This window comes from Notechis scutatus, chromosome 6 (genome assembly GCF_049901735.1).
Source record: "Notechis scutatus isolate UNSWTSFEM ecotype Mainland chromosome 6, rNotScu1.2, whole genome shotgun sequence".
In the NCBI taxonomy this organism is placed as follows: domain Eukaryota; kingdom Metazoa; phylum Chordata; class Lepidosauria; order Squamata; family Elapidae; genus Notechis; species Notechis scutatus.
This window is the reverse complement of record NC_142014.1, coordinates 81110899-81127580: the sequence shown is the minus strand read 5'-3', so window position 1 is coordinate 81127580 and position 16682 is coordinate 81110899. Positions and strand designations below refer to the sequence as shown.

At 47.6% G+C, this 16682-nt stretch overlaps 1 protein-coding gene across 1 annotated transcript in view; it reads left to right on the top strand.

Moving 5' to 3' along the window:
- The window catches only part of STRIP2 (striatin interacting protein 2), a 38473-nt gene that overhangs the window by 14616 nt on the left and 7175 nt on the right, over nucleotides 1-16682 (top strand). The window contains exons 8-16 of the mRNA XM_087968951.1: nucleotides 1694-1821; nucleotides 2782-2976; nucleotides 7535-7758; nucleotides 9284-9349; nucleotides 11110-11173; nucleotides 11293-11364; nucleotides 12596-12670; nucleotides 14692-14789; nucleotides 15276-15402. Of these exons, the coding sequence (XP_087825077.1) occupies nucleotides 1694-1821; nucleotides 2782-2976; nucleotides 7535-7758; nucleotides 9284-9349; nucleotides 11110-11173; nucleotides 11293-11364; nucleotides 12596-12670; nucleotides 14692-14789; nucleotides 15276-15402 (1049 nt within the window). The remainder of the gene's footprint in view (nucleotides 1-1693; nucleotides 1822-2781; nucleotides 2977-7534; nucleotides 7759-9283; nucleotides 9350-11109; nucleotides 11174-11292; nucleotides 11365-12595; nucleotides 12671-14691; nucleotides 14790-15275; nucleotides 15403-16682) is intronic.

Sequence of the window (16682 nt, the reverse complement as noted above, 5' to 3'; positions counted from 1 at the left end):
GTCCTCGCACCCTGCGACACCTGCCTGGCCGGCCCAATTCTTCTGCAGCCATTAAGGCTGGCAAGGCTCTCCTGAAGGCCCCTGGAGCTGGTAGCAAAGCTCTGGATCGATCCTGAAGGCTGCAGAGGCCTTCGGGAAAGCCTTGCCGGCCGCAGGAGAAGGAAGTTCCTGAAGGCCTCTGACCGCGAAAAGGAGGCCGGGGGAGATGCGCTCAAGTGAGGTTAGTCGGTGGAGGATGTCCCACGAAAATAAGACCTGGTGCCATTTTTGGTGGCAACAAATAAATAAATAAAACGGTCAGTTTGGGGGAAACTTGGTATTTATGTGCTTCTCTCTCTCTCTCCTGTCTCTTTCTCTTCTATCTTTCGCTCTCTTCTTTCTCCTCTCTTTCTCTTCTTTGTCTTCTCTCTTTCTCTTTCTTTTTCTCTTTCTTCTCTCTCTCCTCTATCTTCTATCTCTCCCTTCTTTCTCTTTTCTCTCTTTCTCTTTCTCTTATGTCTTTCTTCTCTCCTCTCTTTCTCTCTCTCTCTTCTTTCTCTTTCTCCTCTCTTTCTCTTTCTTTTTCTCTTTCTTCTCTCTTTCCTCTATCTTCTCTCCTCTCTTCTCTCTTTCTCTTCTTTCTCTTTCTCTTCTTTCTCTTTCTCTTCTCTTTCTCCTCTCTCTTTCTCTCCTCTCTTTCTCTCTCTCTTCTCTTTCTCTTCTTTGTCTTCTCTCTCTCTTTCTCCTCTCTTTTTCTCTTTCTTCTCTCTTTCTTCTATCTTCTCTCTCTCTTTCTTCTCTCTCCTCTCTCTTCTCGTTCTTTCTCTTCTTTCTCTTTCTCTCCTCTCTCTTCTCTCTCTCCTCTCTTTTCTCTCTCCTCTCTTTCTCTTCTTTGTCTTCTCTCATTCTCTTTCTCCTCTCTTTCTCTTTCATTTTCTCTCTCTCTCTTTCTTCTTTCTCTTTCTCTTCTCTCCTCTCTTTCCCTTCTCTCTCCTCTCTTTTCTCTCTCTCCTCTTTCTCCTCTCTTTCTCTTCTTTGTCTTCTCTCTTTCTCTTTCTCCTCTCTTTCTTTTTCTTTTTCTCTTTCTTCTCTCTCTCCTCTCTCCTCTTCTTTCTTCTCTCTCTCTCTCTCCTCTCTCTCTCTCTTCTTTCTCTTTCCTTTCTCCTCTCTCTCTCTCTCTCTCTCCTTTCTCTCTCTCCCTCTCTTTCTCTCTCTCCTCTTTCTCCTCTCTTTCTCTTTCTCTCTTTCTCTTCTCCTCTTTCTTTTCTTCTCTTCTCTCTCTCTCTTCTCTTCTCTCTCCTCTCTCTCTCTCTCTCTCTTCTTTCTCTCCTCTCTCTCTCTCTCTCTCTCTCTCCTCTCTTTTTCTCTGTCTCTTCTCCCACTTTCTGTCTCTTCTCCCCTTTCTATCTCTCTCTCTCTCTCTTCTCTTTCTCTTCTCTTTTTTCTCTCTCTGTCTCTCTCACACACATACACACACTCCCTCTTTGTTCTTAGCCCTTTGCAACCTCCGCTGGCACATGCAATAATTGGGAATCGCTCTCTTTTGATGGACACCCCCCAAATAATTCTGCTTCATTTTTTTAAAAAAACCTCTGGGTTGCTCTTAGGTAGACCCAGAGCTGGGATTAGCCAGGCTGAGGATGACCCACCCACCCCCTCCCAGCTCAGCTTCTCTTCCTATTCCCCCACCCCTCCCGACTTATCCGATCCACAGGTTATCCGATCCACAGCGAAGAACCCTTTGGGCTCCTGCTGTTTACGATGGTGACCAAATTCTGCAGCGAGCATTCTCCACATTTCCCCATGAAGAAAGTCCTGCTTCTACTCTGGAAGGTCCTTGTGGTATGTGATCTTCTCTCTCTCTTTCCCTGGGGAGGCTACGGTGGGACAGAGGGGACCGCAGAGCCGACGTTTCAGGACCCAACGAGGGAACATCATCAGTGGTAGATGAGGAGGAGGCTGAGGAGGAGGAGGAGGAAGAGGAGGAGGAGGAGGAGGACTGTAGGGTCCTCTATGAACTTGGGTTTTTTGCAGACGTTTTATGATCCAACTAGGGAACATCAGTGCCAAAAAAAGGAGATAGGGGTTTGCTCTCGGTTTATGTACAAGTGCCGTGCCCTGCCAGTGTGGATGAGGGTGTTGTTTTCCTGTCAGTAGTTTAACAGAGCGCGTCGGAGGCAGAGATGGGGCCAGGGCCATCCCACAGTTATCAGCTGCCTTCAGAGTTGGAGATCAGTGAGGCAGAAGAACAGCTGGAGCCTGTTCCCAGTGTGCACATGCACAGAGCTGCCAGAAGAAGGGAACAGCTGAGGAACAAGGGTTGACTTGGGAGTGAAAGCACAGGTGGACGGGGGAATGGCCTCTCTGATAGGGATTAAAAAAGGAGCAAAAGGGAAGTGGGGTTTGCAGGAGACAATTAGTTCGTTTAATTAGTGTCAAGATCTGTTCCTGACTCCTTGCCAAGTCATTGCTGCTACAGTGTGGCGTTTGGAAGCTATTGATCTGGCATCTCTCCCAGTCTGATAAAAGGTCTGTCGTTGTGCAATCTCTTGAAAGACTTGTTGGCCAGGACTTTGCTGGAGAGGCATTCCCTTGAACCTAAATAAAAGGGGTTTTTATCGAGACGAGGAGTCGGCTTCGTGTTTTTGGGGAAAGCCTAGGTCAGAACACTGCCTTCCAGCACTGATGATGTTCCCTAGTTGGATCATGAAACATCTGCAAGAAGATAGTCAAATTCAGAGAGCGCCAAGGACCCCTGAGCTACAGAGAGTTGCTGGTGTCTACATCACTTCCCTTTTGCAGTTCACGCTGGGTGGCTTCGATACCCTTCAAGCGACGAAGGTGAAGAAGCGCGAGGATCTGGGCCTGCCGCCACTGCCTGAAGACAGCATCCAGGTCATGCGTAACATGCGGGCAGCCTCCCCTCCCACCTACACCGCCGAGTTGGGGGAGCAGCTGCAGCCCCCGGTGCAGAAACGTGGACATCGGAGTCGAAGGGTAGGAGACATTTTTGCTTTCTCTGGAGTCAGAAATGCAGGAAACCCTACATTTTCCTTCCCTCCCTGTTTTGATTGACAAGCCGACTTCCTGATCCACCTGGCTTTGCAGGCGTGGGACAATCATGATTGGCTATCAGTAAAATTGGGGGTCAGTTTTAGACGAGGGCTGAGACGGGTGTGGTTTTTTATCCGCCGTGAAGATTGCAAGGGTATGTCTCCAAGGGTCTCCCCTTGCAGGGCCTGGGAGTTTTATGCTGTCAAGACAATCTTGTCTGTCCCGTTCTTTCCATATACACAAGCTGCAGTTTGGCCTGGTGGTTAAAGCACCAGGTTAGAAAGCAGGAGACGGTGAGTTCTAGTCCCGTCTTAGGCATGAAAGCTGACTGGGTGACTTTGGGCCAATCGCCAGGAGACGGGAGTTCTAGTCCCGCCTTAGGCATGAAAGCTGACTGGGTGACTTTGGGCCAATCGCCAGGAGACGGTGAGTTCTAGTCCCGCCTTAGGCATGAAAGCTGACTGGGTGACTTTGGGCCAATCGCCAGGAGACGGTGAGTTCTAGTCCCGCCTTAGGCATGAAAGCTGACTGGGTGACTTTGGGCCAATCACCAGGAGACAGGAGTTCTAGTCCCGCCTTAGGCATGAAAGCTGACTGGGTGACTTTGGGCCAATCGCCAGGAGACGGTGAGTTCTAGTCCCGCCTTAGGCATGAAAGCAGGCTGGGTGACTTTGGGCCAATCGCCAGGAGACGGGAGTTCTAGTCCCGCCTTAGGCATGAAAGCTGACTGGGTGACTTTGGGCCAATCACCAGGAGACGGGAGTTCTAGTCCGCCTTAGGCATGAAAGCAGGCTGGGTGACTTTGGGCCAATCGCCAGGAGACGGTGAGTTCTAGTCCCGCCTTAGGCATGAAAGCAGGCTGGGTGACTTTGGGCCAATCACCAGGAGACGGGGAGTTCTAGTCCCGCCTTAGGCATGAAAGCTGACTGGGTGACTTTGGGCCAATCGCCAGGAGACGGGAGTTCTAGTCCCGCCTTAGGCATGAAAGCTGACTGGGTGACTTTGGGCCAATCGCCAGGAGACGGGGAGTTCTAGTCCCGCCTTAGGCATGAAAGCAGGCTGGGTGACTTTGGGCCAATCGCCAGGAGACGGTGAGTTCTAGTCCCGCCTTAGGCATGAAAGCTGACTGGGTGACTTTGGGCCAATCGCCAGGAGACGGTGAGTTCTAGTCCCGCCTTAGGCATGAAAGCTGCTGGGTGACTTTGGGCCAATCACCAGGAGACAAGGAGTTCTAGTCCCACCTTAGGCATGAAAGCTGACTGGGTGACTTTGGGCCAATCGCCAGGAGGGGTGAGTTCTAGTCCCGTCTTAGGCATGAAAGCTGACTGGGTGACTTTGGGCCAATCACCAGGAGACAAGGAGTTCTAGTCCGCCTTAGGCATGAAAGCTGACTGGGTGACTTTGGGCCAATCGCCAGGAGACGGTGAGTTCTAGTCCCGTCTTAGGCATGAAAGCTGACTGGGTGACTTTGGGCCAATCGCCAGGAGACGGTGAGTTCTAGTCCCGCCTTAGGCATGAAAGCTGACTGGGTGACTTTGGGCCAATCGCCAGGAGACGGGGAGTTCTAGTCCCGCCTTAGGCATGAAAGCAGGCTGGGTGACTTTGGGCCAATCGCCAGGAGACGGTGAGTTCTAGTCCCGCCTTAGGCATGAAAGCTGACTGGGTGACTTTGGGCCAATCGCCAGGAGCGGGAGTTCTAGTCCCGCCTTAGGCCTGAAAGCAGGCTGGGTGACTTTGGGCCAATCGCCAGGAGACGGGGAGTTCTAGTCCCGCCTTAGGCCTGAAAGCAGGCTGGGTGACTTTGGGCCAATCGCCAGGAGACGGGGAGTTCTAGTCCCGCCTTTAGGCCTGAAAGCAGGCTGGGTGACTTTGGGCCAATCGCCAGGAGACGGGGAGTTCTAGTCCCGCCTTAGGCATGAAAGCAGGCTGGGTGACTTTGAGCCAATCACCAGGAGACGGGAGTTCTAGTCCCGCCTTAGGCATGAAAGCTGACTGGGTGACTTTGGGCCAATCGCCAGGAGACGGGGGAGTTCTAGTCCCGCCTTAGGCCTGAAAGCAGGCTGGGTGACTTTGGGCCAATCGCCAGGAGACGGGGAGTTCTAGTCCCGCCTTAGGCCTGAAAGCAGGCTGGGTGACTTTGGGCCAATCGCCAGGAGGCGGGGAGTTCTAGTCCCGCCTTAGGCATGAAAGCAGGCTGGGTGACTTTGGGCCAATCGCCAGGAGACGGGGAGTTCTGTCCCGCCTTAGGCCTGAAAGCAGGCTGGGTGACTTTGGGCCAATCGCCAGGAGACGGGGAGTTCTAGTCCCGCCTTAGGCATGAAAGCTGACTGGGTGACTTTGGGCCAATCACCAGGAGACGGGAGTTCTAGTCCCGCCTTAGACATAAAAGCTAGCTGGGTGACTTAGACCAATTACCAGGAGACGGTGAGTTCTAGTCCCGCCTTAGGTATGAAAGCCAGCTGGGTGACTTTGAGCCAATCACCAGGAGCGGGGAGTTCTAGTCCCGCCTTAGGCATGAAAGCCAGCTGGGTGACTTTGAGCCAATCACCAGGAGACGGGAGTTCTAGTCCCGCCTTAGGCATGAAAGCCAGCTGGGTGACTTTGAGCCAATCACCAGGAGACGGTGAGTTCTAGTCCTGCCTTAGGCACGAAAGCCAGCTGGGTGACTTTGGGCCAATCACCAGGAGACGGTGAGTTCTAGTCCCGCCTTAGGCATGAAAGCTGACTGGGTGACTTTGGGCCAATCACCAGGAGACGGGAGTTCTAGTCCCGCCTTAGGCATGAAAGCCAGCTGGGTGACTTTGAGCCAATCACCAGGAGACGGTGAGTTCTAGTCCCGCCTTAGGCATGAAAGCCAGCTGGGTGACTTGGGGCCAATCACCAGGAGACGGGGAGTTCTAGTCCCGCCTTAGGCACGAAAGCCAGCTGGGTGACTTTGGGCCAATCACCAGGAGACGGGGAGTTCTAGTCCCGCCTTAGGCATGAAAGCCAGCTGGGTGACTTTGGGCCAATCACCAGGAGACGGTGAGTTCTAGTCCTGCCTTAGGCACTGAAAGCCAGCTGGGTGACTTTGGGCCAATCACCAGGAGACGGTGAGTTCTAGTCCCGCCTTAGGCATGAAAGCTGACTGGGTGACTTTGGGCCAATCACCAGGAGACGGGGAGTTCTAGTCCCGCCTTAGGCATGAAAGCCAGCTGGGTGACTTTGGGCCAATGGGTGACGGGGAGTTCTGTCCCGCCAATCACTGGGTGACTTTGGGCCAATCACCAGGAGACGGGGAGTTCTAGTCCCGCCTTAGGCATGAAAGCCAGCTGGGTGACTTTGAGCCAATCACCAGGAGACGGTGAGTTCTAGTCCCGCCTTAGGCATGAAAGCCAGCTGGGTGACTTTGGGCCAATCACCAGGAGACGGTGAGTTCTAGTCCCACCTTAGGCATGAAAGCCAGCTGGGTGACTTTGGGCCAATCGCCAGGAGACGGGGAGTTCTAGTCCCGCCTTAGGCATGAAAGCCAGCTGGGTGACTTTGGGCCAATCACCAGGAGACAGGAGTTCTAGTCCCGCCTTAGGCATGAAAGCCAGCTGGGTGACTTTGGGCCAATCACCAGGAGACGGGGAGTTCTAGTCCCGCCTTAGGCATGAAAGCCAGCTGGGTGACTTTGGGCCAATCACCAGGAGACGGGAGTTCTAGTCCCGCCTTAGGCATGAAAGCAGCTGGGTGACTTTGGGCCAATCGCCAGGAGACGGGGAGTTCTAGTCCCGCCTTAGGTATGAAAGCCTGACTGGGTGACTTTGGGCCAATCACCAGGAGACGGGGAGTTCTAGTCCCGCCTTAGGCATGAAAGCCAGCTGGGTGACTTTGAGCCAATCACCAGGAGACAAGGAGTTCTAGTCCCGCCTTAGGTATGAAAGCCAGATGGGTGACTTTGAGCCAATCACCAGGAGACGGGGAGTTCTAGTCCCGCCTTAGGTATGAAAGCCAGCTGGGTGATTTTGGGCCAATCACCAGGAGACGGTGAGTTCTAGTCCCGCCTTAGGTATGAAAGCCAGCTGGGTGACTTTGGGCCAATCACCAGGAGACGGGAGTTCTAGTCCCGCCTTTGGTATGAAAGCCAGATGGGTGACTTTGAGCCAATCACCAGGAGACGGGGAGTTCTAGTCCCGCCTTAGGCATGAAAGCCAACTGGGTGACTTTGGGCCAGTCCCTTTCTGTCAGCCCAACCCACTTCACAGGGCTGGAAGGGACCTCAGAGGTCTTCTAGTCCAACCCCCTTCCATCTTCTGCTGGTCTAGACGGGGTGGGCCCATCCCATTGGGGTGAGATGGTTCCTCCTCCTCCTCCCCCTTCAGACATCGGCTGACCTCCGTCCCTCGACTTTCCGGTATTCTAGGGCGGGTCGTCTTCTCCCCCGGAAGCCTCCGTGGTCCTTCGGTTGCAAGGAGTCCCGGAGCAGAGGAGAAGGGGGGCTCCCACGTTCATCCTTCTCTTGCTTCCCTCGCTGCAGCCGCTGATGAAGCAGGACAGCCTGGATATCTACAACGAGAGGGACCCCTTCAAGAACGAGGAGGCCGTGGGGGAGGAAGAGGAACCCGATGACCTGGAGGGTGGCCTGGAAGGCGAGCTGGACCTCTTGGAAAGGGGCACCGCCGTCCAAGCCGAGCCGGTTCCAGGCCCACCTGCGGAGAAGGTCTCCTTCCCAAAGGGCCTTCCGTGGGCCCCCAAAGTCAGGTATCGCGTGTCCCCTTAGGCCTCCGCCTAGCCTTGAAGAGCCTTCCCGTGGAGGATGAGATGGTGGCGATTTCAGAATCAGAGTGGAGTTGGAAGGGACCTTGGGGGTTCATCTAGTCCAGCCCCCTGCTCAAACGGGAGACCCTCTGCCATTCCAAAGGGCTGTCCAACCTCTTCTCAAAAACATCCAGGGATGGAGCAACCACAGCTTCTGGTGGGAAGCTGTTCCACTGGTTAATTGTCCTCCCTGTTTCTCCTTAATTCCAGGTTGCTTCTCTCCTTGATGAGTTTCCATCCGTTGTCTCTTGCTCTGCCTTCTGGTGCTTTGGATAACCATTTGTCTGAAATGCTGTAGGGTTTCCTGGCTGGGCAGGGGGTTGGACTAGAAGACCTCCAAGGTCCCTTCCAACTCTGTTATTCCTATTCTAGTTTCTCTTCTATTCTCCTTTCTATCCTCTTTTCTATTCTCTTTCTATTCTGTTCTATTCTATTCTTTTTTTTCTATTTTATTTTCTAGTCTATTCTAGTCTATTTTCTTTTCTATTCTAGTCTATTTTCTATTTTATTTTCTAGTCTATTCTAGTCTATTTTCTATTCTATTGTCTATTTTCTAGTCTGTTCTATTTTCTATTCTATTTTCTATTCTCTATTCTTTTTTCTATTCTGTTCTCTTTTCTATTCTCTTTTCTATTCTATTCTGTTCTATTCTATTCTATTCTAGTCTATTTTCTATTTTATTTTATTTTCTATTCTAGTCTATTTTCTATTCTATTTTCTATTCTATTCTAGTCTATTTTCTTTTCTATTCTAGTCTATTTTCTATTGTCTATTCTATTCTATTTTCTAGTCTGTTCTCTTTTCTAGTCTATTCTATTCTCTATTCTATTTTCTTTTCTATTCTTCTTTGGGGCAGCCCCTCCAATATTGGGAGACTGCTGTCATGTCACCCCTTGACCTTCTCTTCATCAAACTAGACACACCCAGTTCCTGCAGCCGTTCTTCGTATGTTTTAGCCTCCAGGCCTTGAATCATCTTAGTTGCTCTTCTCTGAACTTTTTCCAAAGACTCAACATCTTTTTTGCAGTGGAATGAGACCAAAACTGGACACAGGACTCCAGGTGTGGCCTTCCTAAAAGCTTTATAAAGCGGTACTAATACTTCCCGTGATTTTGATTCTATGCCTCTGTTTATATAAGTTTTGTATTAGGTTTTTTTTTGGCTGCTGCCGCGCACGGCTGGCTCATGTACAGAATCCAGAAGGATCTGGACAGACTCGAACATGGGATGCCATGCCACAAAATGAAATTCAGTGGATAAGGTGGTACCTTGCTCGATAGTAGTAACTGTGAGAGCGAAGTCGGAGTCCTAGTGGAAACCGTATAAATATGAGCCAGCCGTGTGCAGCAGCTGCCAAAAAAGCACTGCAAAGTTTTTCTCAACATTTGTACTTATCTCTCTGTGTGTGTTTTCTTCTGTCTCTCTCTGCCTCGTTGTCTGTGACGCAAAACCACTTTGTGTCTTCCAGACAGAAAGACATTGAACATTTCCTGGAGACCAGCAGGAACAAATACATTGGATTCACACTTGGGCAGTGAGTAGATGGTGGCCCTTGGAGGCTAAGGTTTACCTTCTAAGCACAAACTTTAATTTACGTGCTGGGTGTTGATTGCATGGCGGGCTAAATGGCAAAAATCTGAGTCTTGAAGGGGTCCTTGGTGCTTTCTGAGCTTGGTGGTTTTCTTCAAGACGTTTTATCACCCAGCTCGGTAACATCATCGGTGCTAGAAGGGAGTGAGTGGGTTTGTGGAGTGAAACAGCAGGAGGAGGAGGAGGAGGAGGAGAAGGAGGAGGAGGAGGAGGAGGACGGCTGTGGGGTCCTTGGTGGTCTCTGAGCTTGTTGGTTTTCTTACAGTCTCATGACCCAACTGGGTAACATCATCAGTGCTAGAAGGGAGTGAGTGGGGTTGTGGAATGGAAGAGGAGGAGAAGGAGGAGTATGGGGTAATGAAGTTACCTAGTCACCAAGGATCCCACAGTCCCTCCTCCTCTTCTTCCTCTTTCTCTCTCCACACACCCCACTCCCTTCCAGCACTGATGATGTTACCTAGTTGGGTCATGAAACGTCTGCAAGAAAACCACCAAGCTCAGAGACCCCCAGGGAGCCCCCCCACACCCTCATTATAGTAATAATTCTGCAAAGATACATCAGCCCCCCCTACTTTCTCTCTCTTTCTCTTTCTGCCACGGACTGTATTCATATCTTGCAGTCCTTCCTTCCACTTTCTGGACTGACCTCAGCGGCCTCTTCCGGTTCTAGATATTGTAATTCTGGCACCCTTCTCTAACTCCAGATTGGGGAAGTTTTCTAGAGAACTCACTCCATCCGGGCCACTCAAATTGCACGATTGAACAGCCCACATTAAGCACGCATGAAATACTAGCTCTATACACCCTGTGCTTCCCTACGAAACTATGTGATCGGGGTTAGTTTTGGGGGAGGAAAATAGGGGGGGAAATTCTGCCTGTGCGTACCAGCACCCGTCGGGTATTCACCTGGCTAGCGTCCTGTCAGTGTGTGAGAGAGTTGAGGGCTGTTTGGAAACTGAAAGAGTATTTGCTGTGTGAGCAAGAAGGAGACAGCAAGGAGCCTGGGCGTGGCTTAGCTCAACTGTTCTGTACTAAAGCTGCTTGGTGCTCTGAAACTGAAACTGAACCTCCTCTCCTTGTGTTTTGCATTTGGAAGAGATTTCTTTTTTTCAGGTGGGGAGGGGGTGTCGAACTCCTTAGCATCAGAGCGTGTTAATAATAATAATAATGTAGGAAATACTCTAAATGCTCTGATGGTCATTTCGAAAAATCCTTTCTTAGTGAGCCCCTAGAAGCCAAAAGGAAAATACGTGCCAAATTTCAAGTTTGTAGGCTTTACGATTCTGGAGATTTTGTGATGATGTGTGAGTGATATTTTGCTTTTATATATATAGATTATTATTATTATTGTTGTTGTTATTGTTATTGTTATTGTCTGTTATTGTTTATTATTGTTGTTGTTGTTGTTGTTGTTATTATTATTATTATTATTATTATTATTATTATTATTATTATTATTATTATTAGTACAATACGGTCTCAGTTCCCTTTTCCCGATTCCTGGTTTTCCAGAGTTTGTTTGTCAAACGCAGGACGGTAAAAGCAGAAAGGAAAGATTGCTGGATAAATCGTTCCTGCAAAAAAAAAAAAACGCCTTGCAAAAAAAAATGTCATCCAAAACCCAGAAGAAAAAAGGATGCCTTTGGTCCTCAATTTGTCTTTTTTCTTCTCCTCCCTTCCTGCCTCTTCTGGTCACCCTTCCAGAGACACGGAGACCTTAGTCGGCTTGCCGTGCCCGATCCATGAAAGCGTGAAGACTCTGAAAGAGGTAAGGCAGATATTTTGCAAACAAACCAGCATTCCTCGGCCTGGGCTGCTGGCAAGATGGGCGGACTTCAGCTCCCAGAATTCCCACAGCCAACCTGTTGTTCCCATCTCCTTCCTCAGCACAAATATATCTCCGTCGCCGAAGTGCAGATGAAGAATGAGGAAGAAATGGAAAAGTGTCCCATCTCTTTGGTAAGTTATTTCCCTGGGATATTCCCATGAAGGTGCACCTTCTTCACTCTCCGGAAACTACCTGTATCTTCTCGTTTGCTCTGCTACGATAATTGGTTCTGTCCTCTCCTTGGCGACTTTAATGAGAGTTTAATGAAAAGAAGGACCAGCGGGGGACACGATAGCAAGTCTTCCAATGTTTGAGGAGCTGCCACAAAGAAGATGGGGTTCAAATGGTTGGAAACAGCCCAAAGCCAACCAAAAACAAAACTTTGGATCGTTGAAAACAAAGAGGATTTATGAAAAAAGAAATAACAGACGGTTTGCAAAGCGCCGGTGGTCTTTAGAAACCCTCAACAAACAGGTCCAAATCAAAAGCCACACCTTTGAATTCCAAATCATACTTTATATACAGTTTTATCTCATCGCCCAAGTTCCCTCTTTCTTTGAGACTCATTCCCTCCCACCTTCAAACACATTGGATTTGTTGTCAGGTGTTGCAGCTAATCCTAGGATGTCTCCAGGGAAAATTGTCTCTCCTTCCCTCATGTTCTCACCTGTACCCCTACCTACCTCTTAGTTTGGCTGCCCGTGTGGCATCTTTCCTTAGCATTAAGGAATGTAGCATCCCCTCATCAGGGTCTCCTTCTAACTTCTGAAGATACAATTTTCAAAGCTCACCACAGACTACCATTTTTCCAAAGAGATTATAACAACAACAACCCCCCCAAACGTAATAATAATATAAAAGGCGTAAGATAAAAATATTAAAAGGCTTAATGGAGCATGTCAAAAGTATAAAAGCAAAGCATGTAGACACAGGGAGGTATATTTCATTTGATAACAGATTCACAGCATTGGAAGGGATCCCGCAAGGTCATCCAGTCCAACCCCCATCTGTGGAATCTTTAAGCATATTATCTACCGTTTTATTTTTTAAATTTACTTATTCGTTGCAAAATTATTTTCCAAAGCCCCTGAAGGCAGGAGAAGAAGCAATGGGTAGAAACTAACCAAGGAGAGAAGCAAGCTGGAATTAAGGGGAAACTTCTTAAGAGTGAGAACAATCAACCAGTGGAACAGAAGTTGCCTTCAAAGGTTGCGCTTGTTTCATCAATGGAGGATTTTTTAGACTGGACAGCTGTCTGGAATGGCAGAGGGTCTCCTGCTTGAGCAGGGGGTTGGACTAGAAGACCTCTAAAGTTCCTTCCAGCTCCATTCTGATCGTTTTGCATCTCCTCTCTCTCTTCAGGGGGAAGAGGAAGTGCAGGAGACGCCGTGCGAGATCCTTTATCGGGCCATGCTGTACAACCTGCCTCAGTACATGGTGAGTGTTGGATCTCCGCCTGTTTTATTTATTTATTTTATTTCGCGTCACGGAGCAAAATGCGGCATTAGGGCATAAACTTCACGGAAGCAATCTAGAAAACGTGTGCCAAAATGTGATTGATTGATTGATTGATTCGATTTGTTATTATTACAAGATAATAGGTATAAGTATAAACGTAGTTATGAATACATGAAATAGATGCATATGAGAAAAATAAAAATAAAAAGAAACAATAGGACAGGGGTGGTAGGCACGTTGGTGCGCTTATGCACGCCGGAGCAACAAATTATTTTAAAAACACACAGTGTGAGCGATGAATATATATATATATAAGAAAACAAAAATATATATACAGTATATATATAAAGCTTACAAACTTGAAGTTGGGTCCGTATGTTCCTCTTGGCTTCTAGGGGCTCACTAAGAAAGGATTTTTCGAAATGACCATCAAAGCATTTAGAGTATTTCCTATATTATTATTATTATTAACACGCTCTGATGCTAAGGAGTTCGACTCCCCCTCCCCACCGTGAAAAAAGAAATCTCTTCCAAATGCAAAACACAAGCAGAGGAGAGAAGTTTCAGTTTCCCAGCACCAAGCAGCTTTAGTACAGAACAGTTGAGCTAAGCCACGCCCAGGCTCCTTGCTGTCTCCTTGCCCACACAGCAAATACTGTTTCAGTTTCCAAACAGCCCTCAACTCTCTCACACACTGACAGGATGCTAGCCAGATGAATGCTGATGGATGCTGGTAGGCAGAGGCAGAATTTTTCCGCCCCCTTATTTTCCTCCTCAAAAACTAAGCCTGATCACATAGTTTTGTAGCGAAGCACAGGGTATAGAGCTAGTAAAATTATGAATAAAATAAAATATCGGCATTTATTGGTGTGACTAAACCTATGGCCAGATATCTGGATCCTTTAGCCATTGGGCAGCACTGCCCTTGAGGTGATATACAGTTCTTGCATGGATTCAGGCGACTTTCTGAGGGGGTGCAATTCCTCACAGTACGACATGAAGTTTGTGGGAACTTCCCACAATCACAGTTAGGATTGTTATGTTTCCTTAATCCAGGGCTGTCCTCCACTTACGACCCCAATCGAGGCTAGAATTTTTGCTATCGTTACTCAAAATCAGTCGTACCCAGACAACACACTGCCAATGTGAATATTGAGTTTTTATGTACACCAAAGGAAAATGTATAAATAAAATATTTTTTCTTTAAAAAGAAAAGTTGTAAAATGGGTCAAAAATTCACTGATCAAATGTCTCACTTAGCAACAGAAGTTTTGGGCTCGACTGCCATCGTAAGCCGAGAACTACCCGTACCAATTTTTCTTGGTTCCACAGACAGCAATGTACAAATCTTTTTGATTGGAATGAGTCCCCTTCTGTTGATTTGAACGTTTTGGTAAATTGTAAAAAAAAATTGCGTTATTTCTTGGGGGTCTCCAAACCTGGCCATTTTAAGACTGGTGGACCTCAACTCCCATAATTCCCCAGTCAGCCATATAGGAAGTTATAAGGACTTCAACTCCCAGAATTCCCCAGCCAGCCATGCAGGAAGTTATAAGGACTTCAACTCCCAGAATTCCTCAGCCAGCCATGCAGGAAGATGTGAGGACCTCAGCTTCCTGAATTGCCCAGTCTGGCTGGGTAATTCTGGGAGTTGAAGTCCACCTATCTTAAAGTGGCCAAGTTAAGCCATCTGAGGAATTCTGGGAGTTGAAGTCCACAAGTGGCCATGTTTGGCTGGCTGAGGAATTCTGGGAGTTGAAGTCCACCACTCTTAAAAGTGGACAAGTTAGGCTGGCTGAGGAATTCTGGAAGTTGAAGTCCATCTATCTTAAAATGGACAAGTTAGGCCAGCTGGGGAATTCTGGGAGTTGAAGTCCACAAGTCTTAAAGCGGCCAAGTTAGGCCAGCTGAGGAATTCTGGGAGTTGAAGTCCACTAGTCTTAAAGCGGCCATGTTTCGAGAATCTAGTTTTGCACTGATGTTCTCCTTCCCTGCTTCAGATAGCCCTGTTGAAGATCCTGCTAGCTGCAGCCCCAACTTCAAAAGCCAAGACCGACTCAATCAACATCTTGGCAGACGTGTTGCCGGAGGAAATGCCGTAAGTGGATGGCAGCCCACAAAAAGCTACGGAACTGCTCCGATGTGGCAGGAGAACTGGGGAAGACATTATGCCTCGACATGAACCCTGGGAATTGTAGTCCTGTTACTTCCACGGGAGGCCACACCTGGGTTTCCTGAAAATCTTCATAAATAATCTAAATACAGGCGGTCCTCGACTTACAACAGTTCATTTAGTGACCGTTTGAAGTGACTATGGAAATTTCCTGACAGGGAGGACAATTAACCAGTGGAACAGCTTGCCACTAGAAGTTGTGAATGCTCCAACACTGGAGGTTTTTAAGAAGAGACAGGGTAGCCATTTTGTCCAGGGTGATAATATTGGGTAGGAATGTCCAACCTTGGCCATTTTAAGACTTGGGGTCTTTAACTCCCAGAACTCCATGCTGGCTGGGGAATTCTGGGAGATAAAGTCCACAAGTCTTTTTTGGAGACCCCTGGTTTAAATCTTCACCGTTTTTTTCAGGGTGACCGTCCTCCAGAGCATGAAGTTGGGGATCGACGTGAACCGACACAAAGAAATCATCGTCAAGAGCATCTCCGCTTTGTTGCTGTTGCTCCTGAAACATTTTAAGCTGAACCATGTTTATCAGGTGCGAATTAAAGAGTATTTTGTTCACAATGTATGATAAAAAAATCAACCGTTCAGGTATTCAGACAACTGGAGACACGGGAACGATAGATAAGATCTTTCTTATGAAGCTTTTTGCAAAAGGGAATTCTGCTCATGGGCAGAGGACATGGTTCCCAGGAAGGCTGGGGTTTATATGCAGGTTCAAATATACAGTTTCTGCTCCTTTCCGGGTTCACAATCTATCCAGCTACGTATCCAGCTATGCAACACCCCTATTATTATTGTGGCGTAACATCTGTTTCCTCGTCCTGTTTGCCCGTTTCCATTTCCAATAATCTCCATCATTAACATGACACTTGACAGCTTGACCTGCTAAATATATCACCTTTATACAAAACAACAGAGAAATCTTACATAATATTCCAGTAAATTATCTTAGGTTAACACAGAGGTTAAAGATGATGTTACCATTGCTTTATATTTTCACAGGTATAATTTTACAAATCACACATTGTGTATAGGTTTTATATATAGTGGTACTTTGGTACTTATCATTGATTAGCTCTGGGAGGCACAAAAGGTACCAACATTGACAAGTATCAAACATATTTTTCCCCAGAAGAAATACAGGGAATCCTCAACTTACAACAGTTCATTTAGTCATCTTCTGTCAAAGCATTTGCAGCATGACTATTACTATTATGAGGCAACCCAGGAGCAAAACACAGCACACAGAGACTTTGACATTTAACCGTGGTTTATATACAAGACATATACAGAAATATACAAATACCTGACCAGCAATCAATCTTCTTAACTCTACATGGAGAACTCTGCAATGGATATAGGACACAAGGAGAGAGAACATCTCCCTCTAATGGCTGCATTTATATAGATACCTCTTAAAGAGGTAAAGACTTCTGTGGACCCAATCTTTATCTTAAAAGGGCAATACCAATGCTGATTCATTCTCATTGCATCAGCCTTATAGCATCTGGAAGCTGTTAAATCATATACCTCAACATCTTCTCTTAATGACCCCATTCCTTGTGGGTGGAGTCTGGGCAACTGAATGCAGCTGAGTGTTTACTGGCCGGATGCCCTTACTGTCACCACTGTGGAGGTTTTTTTTCCAGGAGATATGTTCTCCTTGTGCCCAGAGAGAGAAATAGCTGCCTCTAACTAGGATCCAAATCACTCATACCTGGGCCAGGAAAGTTGTAAAACAGGGCAAAACTCACTTAACAAATATCTCACTTAGCAACATAAATTTTGGACTCAGTTGTGGTCGTAAGTTGA